This window comes from Benincasa hispida, chromosome 12 (assembly GCF_009727055.1).
Source record: "Benincasa hispida cultivar B227 chromosome 12, ASM972705v1, whole genome shotgun sequence".
Lineage (NCBI taxonomy): Eukaryota > Viridiplantae > Streptophyta > Magnoliopsida > Cucurbitales > Cucurbitaceae > Benincasa > Benincasa hispida.
The window spans coordinates 3,973,955-3,982,377 of NC_052360.1; the positions used below are offsets into that span (position 1 = coordinate 3,973,955).

Here is an 8,423-nt window from a genome sequence, read left to right on the forward strand (position 1 = left end):
CGTATCGCCCGTGCCCAAAAAGAATCCGTGAAAACGATCGTGAGAGCCTATACGATAGAAGCTCGTTCGTCTAAACAATCGTCTACTTCGCGCGTTCTTTAAACGATCGTATGCATCTTTCCTAAACGATCGTTCAATTTTTTCTAAACGATCGTGTAGCACTTTTATACGATAAGCATTTCTGCTATACGATAGCAGAGTTCATCTCCCACTTGTTTATCGTCTACACGACGTCTTCTCTTCCTTCTTCTACCAAACTCACTAGAGCCCACTCTTCGGGCTTTTGACGCCGAGGATACCCGGGTTTCTTTTATGGTGGTGTCATCCCCGCAACATTGTTCGTGTGGGTTTGGATTGTGCTGTTGTAGTCCACATACTCGTCGGGTGTCGGTAGATCGGTGGAAGGTTTTTCGCTGTTGAGGGTTCTGACATACGAAGACAGTCTTCATTTGGTATGAACATTTTTCCTTGTGTTTTATTGTATTCTGAGCATGCCGATAATGAGTTTTATATGCATAACTGTATGTTTGGAATGTATGTCATTTTTGTTTCGGTCACTGTGAAATCTGAGCGATCTAAGCCTGCTCATGGAATTCTCGATATGAGATCCTTCACTATAAGCAATCTTTAAGTGAGAAAGAAAGAGAATCTTCCCATGGACGTAAGCTTATTAGCCAGACCACGTAACTCATTGTGTTCCTTCTTCTTCTCCGTATCTTCTTCTTTTCAATCTTCATCTATTCCTCTGCAAATCAAGAAAACACGATCGTGTAATCAAATCACTACATTTTTAGAGTATCAACTTGCATTGAGTCAAGAATTTCTCTTACGAGTAGCATCGAGCCAAAATTTCTCTCTTTGAGCGGTTCCGAGTAAAGATAACACATTAAATAGGATCGAGTAAAGATTAACACTCGTCGAGTTCCATCGAGGAAAGAACATAAACTCATCGAGGATAGGAGGAAAAATCCATTGAGTAACGAGTAGAAACTCATCGAAGATTTAACGGTGCCTATCGAATAAGAGAGAAAAACATAAATAGCTTTATCCGAAGAAACAAAGCTTTCCTTAGTTATTCCTTCACCAACTCAGGATTGATCTTGATTAATTGACCTACACAAGATAGTATAACCCAACAAATTACTTTTAAAAAAAAAAAAGTGTCTTGATTTTTTAAAACATGGGTGAAAATTAAACAACAAAAGAAGAAATCTAGAGGTGGATGTTTGTAGGCTTAATTTCCAAAAACTAAAAACAAAAAATCAAATGGTTATCGAATAGAGTCTAAATTAATTAATAACGTGATTTAGCTCAGTTTTTTTAGTGAGCTCAAAAGCTTAATTAGCTTTGGTTTCAATAGTCACATCATAATTTTGTTGGGTTATCTTATCCAATAGATCAAGAATAGACAAGGTATATTATTTGATTCATCTATTTTTGTGTCTTTTATATTTATCATGAGGGCAAATGTAATTTTGTAATTTATCGAAACTTAAAATCATATATATTTTTATCCGTGATTTAGATTAATTAATGAAGTATGTACATGTGTGATAGTTGAATTATATTCAGCAACATAAATTAATTATAAAATTGATAAGATCGAGATTATTAACAAATCTTACTTGATAGAGACACCTAAGTCAATTATATGGATGAGAAACAAGGTTGGCAAGATTGTGATAGTATGTACAGACCCAACAAAGATTTGTATGGTTACAACATTAATGTATAAGGAATCTAAAGAGCTATTCATGAGTTGACGTGTGAAGAATAACTTTTCCATCATATTTTACGCAACACGACTTAATTAAATTTTATTTTACGGTTGGTTAAATGAGAGTTTTCTTTTGTCTCATTAAAAGATTAGGTATGATGGTTAAATCGATTTGACTTTTTATTTATTTATTTTTAATATATTTATATAGTTTGATAATGCCCTTTATGGTTGTTAAAAGATAAAAAATTGTTTAATCTATTCATATATATGATCAATATAATTTAATCCATCAAAGAATCAATTACCTTACAACAAAAATTTGGAGATTCAAAATCTTCTTATTTTTTTTATTTTAACAACATAGAACTTTTTCGTAGATTCCACTGTTAAAAAAAATTCGCTTCGCATAGAAGACGTCAGCCAAGCTTCAACCGCGACTGCTCGTCGCTTCTGGCCTCTTTATTCCGTCACCCGAGATCCAAGTCAGCACGGGCAAAGATCTCTTTCTTCCTTCTTTACTTGTATGACTTAGATGTCTTGTATTTCTCGAAAAAGTGATTCGATTGGCAGTAAGGGTCGGAGAAGGGCAATCACTCATTCTTAAAACTAGCATTCTTAAGACCAAAGAGGCGAGCGGAAAAGGGGAGAAATCTCTCCGTTCCTGGTTCTCCTGTAGCTGGATTCTCTACATCCAATCTCCAAAAAAATCCTACTTGTTTCGAACTTTCTCTTTTTGGAATGAAAAGAGGAAAAACAATAAAATATCTTTTTTAATCCAAATTCGATTTAAAGAATTATATATTCAATCCCAACCAATTTTTTACACATAACATAAATGTTTGTTACTTTTTATTTTTAAGTGAAAGATAATTTTTTTAAAACGTAGCTAACTTCAAATCAAACTATTCCCAAAGACTTCTCTAAAGACATTTTACCCTCCAACAGAAAAGGTTTTAACCACATTTTCACAATAAAATATTAGCATTATTTTCAATTTTCCCAAGCAACCCCTAATTCCATATACACGAGAATCTTTACCTTCCTATTTTATATTTATATTCTTTAATAATTTATAATTTATAATTTAATCTTTCATTACAACTATTCAGAGTTAAAATGATGTAATTTTTTCATGTATGAGATGATCAAAACTATAGATATTACATATATCATGCATTTGAATTGTTATCCATTTCTATTTTGTCTTTTATAGACGGATAATTGCAACTATTTAGATTAAACGATATATAACTGTTTTATTAACTAGAAAAATTTGAAATCATTTTCTATATATTAAAATAAGACTATTTATTTCTAGTCTCACACATGATATGGGATAGTCATTTCAAATTTAAGCACTTCAAAATTCTAAATAAATATTGACAGATCATCCAAAATGTAAATCAAATTCCTTACTTTTCTTGTCAAGGAAAGAAAAGATCCAAAAAAGAAAAAAAGAGACCCAACCAAAACCATAATTATTATTATTATCATTAATACCTTTTGTTTTAAGTAAATAATAATAACAATTAGGTTTATTCAAAAACCATGTAATTCCCAAAATCATGAACAAAAAAGTTCTTTTTCCATTTTTTTTTCCAATTATGAATTGGGTTCCGCCGTCCGTCGGCCGAATGTCGATCAAGCCTTGTTGGTGGCCGTCGTGCCTGAAACAGGGGTGGTTGCAGCTCCGCCGATAGCGGTGGTCTTGTCCGGCAGAGAGCCGCCGTTGACGACGACTTCAGAGAGATGAATTTGGGCTTTTCTTTCAGCGATTTGGCGCTGAGTAGATTTATAAAAGGTGGCGTAGAGAAGAAGCTGAAGGAGGGACGACAATGTCCCGAGGCCGTTGGGGACCTGAGAATACGCCATTAATGCAGTTTTTGAGGTCAGTAAGTTTTTTTTTTTTCGCAGAAAGCATGGCGGATTTAAATGGGAGAGAAAATATAATTTCTTTTTTCACCCAAAAATATTATTTTGACCCTTTATTCAGATTTATTCAATTTTAGTCTCTACCCTCCCATTAAAACCTCAAAATGAATATTTTAAATTTTCAAATGTTTAATTTTTAAAACAAGTCTATAAGAATACTATTTTACAACCCCTCAAAATAGATCTTAAAATATTATTTTAAACAATTTTTATTAAAAAAATTTAGAAAAAAATGATTTTTTAAATAATTTTTCCTTTAGTGAATATCTTTCCAAAATTTATTATGAAAATTAAAATTAATATTTATTTAAAGTAATTAAATACAGACATTTAAAATAGATGAATTAAAGTTAAATAAAATTTAAATTTATAGTACAAAAATGTGATTTTATTTTTGGTTAAAATACCCTTTTAGACCATATAATTTTGTGTTAGTTCAATTGTAGTCTCAATAATTTTATTAAAATTTAAATTTAGTACTTGATTTTTACTATAAATTTTAAATTTAGACTAAGGACATGCGCATGTCCTCACAATTTAGAGTGAAAATATTAATAAATAAAAGTTATTAATCGTATATACAATAAAATAATGGAACTAAATTAAAAATACATGCAACTTTAAAGTATTTTTAACATTTTTTTTCCTTTTTTCTTTTTCTTTTTCCTTACTGTGATGAAGGGGTCGAAACGGATGCAAGCGTAAGCAGTCCAAACGACGCCGTTGGCTAATGAAGCAAAGGATAGAAAAAACGGCATATATTCCACGCTTTTTGTCTTAATCACCAGTTTCTGCACCACACAATTCAACACACATTTTAAATCAATAATTAATTTAAATTAAGTGTATAAATCATTTATTCTCTCTTTTATTTTAAAAAATATGGTATTTAAACTCTCTACAAAGAAATTATTCGGCATTCATGTATTTTTCTTTTGACTTTTAAAAGTATTTTGGCAATTTTTTTGTTATTTCATATAGAAGAAAGGTTAATTATTTTATATCATGAATCATCCAATCATTAATAGTTCCTAACATTCACAAAGAGAAAAGTTCATTATTCAAACATTCAATTCAATATTCATTTATGAAGATTCATTATAATGACCCACTAAATATTCATTTAAATCTATATAAATACTTTTGGTATTTCACATCAATTTCAGTTAATATTCATCTTAGTCAAATTTAAATTAGCAAAAGGGCCAAAGAGATTATACTAACCATGATGGTCAAGGGTGAAGCATACATCATGATGTTAAAGAGTATACAAACAGTGCCAACGATGGCGGAGCGACGACTATAGGTATGAGCCAAGGTGAGGACCAAAAGGGCTAAGAGCGCCACGAAGATGATCTCAACCAGCATCATCAGCAACACTTTCAACCGCTTCTTCTTCCCATCGGCATAAATCAAGAACAAAATAATGTACACGAGCTCGATGGCGACCCCAGTGCCATTGATCGTCACGACAAGCAAGCTACCCGGATGCACCATTGGTAGCCCGTACAACGTCCACACCATGCAGTTTATCAGCGTCGCCAAATATGGTACAGGCGAGTACTGCTCCACTGATCCCTTCTTCCATATTTGAATAAACGTCGGTCTGCATAAACATAGCTCAATAGTTAAAACGTTATCGGGGTTAACTTTGAATTGTTTTCAAAATTTTAATGTGTTTAATGCGAATATTAATTTTAATGCACTTTTTCTCAAATTTTAATGCTGATTTTGTCTATATTGGTTGGTTTGAAACTTTTTGTTTCTCCTTAATTTTCTCGCTTTTGCCGGTGATAAAGCGGCATGCAAGCAAGATATATTAACCTTATCGTATATATAGCATTAAAAGTGAACAAGATAAACTTCAACAACCGTTTCCTCTCAATAAAATTTAACACGCACTTTTTTTCTTAAAAAAAAATACATAATATCATTTGTAATAAAAATTTAAAAAAATATTTAAGTGTCAGTTAGATACAACTGGCTCAATAAAAATGTATCATGTGATAGATTATTTTTTTTCATTAGGTAACAAAAATGACTGCATGATATCTAAATGCAGTCTATATTAATCATTGTTTAATTCAAAAATATCTCCTTTTATACATAAACAATTAAAAAATAAATCCAAATAAGTTTGAAGAAGGTACTATGAAAATTTATGGCTTCAACGCAAAAAAGTAATTCGAGAGGGTAGGTAGTATGGGGCGGAGGTGTTCATCGGTCAGTCGGAGTCGATTTTAGATAAAAACGAAAATCAACAACCGATGACTCGGTTTCCGGTGGGTATGGAGAGGTTGACACCATAATATGGGAGGAAAATACTTACACAGGGGAGAGGAACAAGAAGAGAGAGATGACATTTCCTGTAAAAACAAACACAAAACAAGAAATTATAAAGAAGAATTGAGAAAGGGAAGAAGAGGGTGTTTATGAAGAAGAAAACAAGAAGAGAAACCCACCAATGATTCCAAGAATTGTGCGAATGGCATCTGCAGAAACCATGGTGAAAACAAAGAAAGAAAGCAAAGAAGAGAATTTGGATAATGTTTAGGGAAAAGAGAGAGTGTTGTGTGGGATTGAAAACGGAGAAGGGTTGTTCTATATATAGAAGGGAAGGAGTAGAATGAGTTGTAAGCAAGAAGGGTTGGTCACTTGCAAGACATGTACTGGGCAGAGAAATTTTAGCCAACACATGGATAAAAGAGAAGGGGCCCATATAAATAAGGAGAGAGAGGGATAAGGGGAGGAGGTGGGCACTATCTTCAAAATTTTCTCAAAAAAAAATTTCTAGTACTACAATAGTGTAAAAAAAATTTGTGTAGTTTAATTTTTACTTACTTTTACCCTCATGAATAATCCTTGAATGTTTGGTACAAATGATGTTGATGTGATAACTAGTAAATGTGCGTACTAAAAGACTCGAGTATGAATGCTCTTTCTATTTATTTTATGTTATGTCAACTTTTTCTTTTTTGACGTGAATGTCTATGTAAATTAAAAATTATTTATAAATATAGTGTCGATAAAAGGGAGTAGATACTCTCGTAATACTAAAATTTTTTCTCAAATAGTACTTAATGCTTATATTATAAATGCATATTGTCTAGTGATATGTCAAAACAAAAAGATCAATATTTCTCCTAGTTTGTTATTTGTGTTTGAATGGGAAAATAACTCTTGAAATTATTTTAGTCTCTGAATTTTCAATTTTGTGTATCTAAAAGGAATATGAGCTTTATAAATGTGACTACTAAGTTCTCTTGTACCTTTCAATTTTATATCTAAAAAGTCTAACACATTAGCTATAAAATTAAATCTTATGTTTACTAATTAGACTCTAAACTTTCAACTTGATACGGACAAAACGTATAAGTATTGATATCGTATTACTAATTCTAAAATTTAATGAGAGGATGAATTAAAATTAAATTATCACAAACGGATCAATAACTTTATTGTTTTGATCCGTTATGAAAAATTAATGGCCCCAACGTCATACAGATATTATGTAATCATCACCATCAGAGATAATTTCTTCATCTTCCTACAAACGGAGGAAAAACTAAAGAGATTAAACATAAAAGGAAACCCTGATCTAACTAAACTTGAAAGATCATTTATTTATTTCGGATTTGTAACGGATACAGGTACGCTTATGTTTTTAAAGTTTAATTCTTTTGAATAATCCCATCAAATTCACCCACATGCACAATAAAAAATTGTCACGTGACATTTTTTCCTAAAAAGAGATATTTTTTTATATTCTCTTCTCTTTGTGAATGAAAACGAATGGTTGCATCTGTTAAGAACCCACGTTGGAAAAACCAAGGGGACTCACACTCTTTATAAGATAGATTGGTTACTCCTCTCATTGCCAATTGGTTTTGAGATGAAACCCCATACTATCAAACATGGTATTAGAGCCCATAAAACTCAATCGGGTGATGTCGGTCCAATAAGAAGAAATTATGATCTAATCAAGATTGGTGAACTCATCTTGAGGGGTATGTTGATCAAATAGACACAAATTTAAAAATAGGTTGAATTTTTAGCGGTAGAGAGGAGATAGAGAAAAGAGAGAGAATTAAAAAGGGCAACACAGATGGCGGTTCTGCATGCAGCAGATTCCCACTGAATTTAAGTCCAGCTTATCCAAAACTTGGTTCGAAGATGGGAAGTTGTTTTACTATGGTCAGAGCCGTTTATTGTCTTGAGATTTTTTTCATTTTCATTTTCTTTTTTTTTTTTTTTCCCCATTCTTCTTCTTCTCGTTGAGAAGACCTTTATTGATCTCTTTCTTTTGAATTTTTTTTTCTCATTAGTCAACGTGAAATGCCAAATCTCATTCTTCAAAATGTTGACCAAATATTATTCTCTCCTTTTGGTCTTCTTTTAAATTTTAAGGTTGTATTTAATATAGGTTATCTTTTAATTTATTAAAATAAAATATTTGTTTAAGCCCTTAAATTTTGAATATAACCTCTATTTTATCTTTTAAATTTTAAAAGCTTACATTTTTATCTTTTAAATATAATTTAATTATTTGTACCTACCGATTTTAGATTTTATATTTTTATCTTTGAATAATGAAAGCTCAAGAGTAAAACGTAAAATCCTAACGTATATGGACATATGTAAAATCAACTAAAAAATTCAAGATAAAAAAAGTAACATTTTGGAACTTAAAAATCAAATGAAAATTTAAAAAAAAAATGAGGGACGAGAATTTAATTTTAACATTTTTAAACATAGAGTAGAGGAAACCACT

General features: G+C 31.2%; 1 protein-coding gene across 1 annotated transcript; it reads right to left on the reverse strand.

Moving 5' to 3' along the window:
• Positions 1 to 3,161: 3,161 nt before the first annotated feature.
• LOC120092898 (bidirectional sugar transporter SWEET4-like) lies at positions 3,162 to 6,273 on the reverse strand. Its single transcript, XM_039051145.1, has 5 exons — positions 6,115 to 6,273; positions 5,982 to 6,018; positions 4,877 to 5,258; positions 4,324 to 4,443; positions 3,162 to 3,577 (listed from the first exon to the last, which is right to left on the reverse strand). The coding sequence occupies exons 1-5, from the start codon at positions 6,155 to 6,157 to the stop codon at positions 3,362 to 3,364; spliced, it is 798 nt and encodes a 265-aa protein (XP_038907073.1). The 5' UTR covers positions 6,158 to 6,273; the 3' UTR covers positions 3,162 to 3,361.
• Positions 6,274 to 8,423: the final 2,150 nt, after the last annotated feature.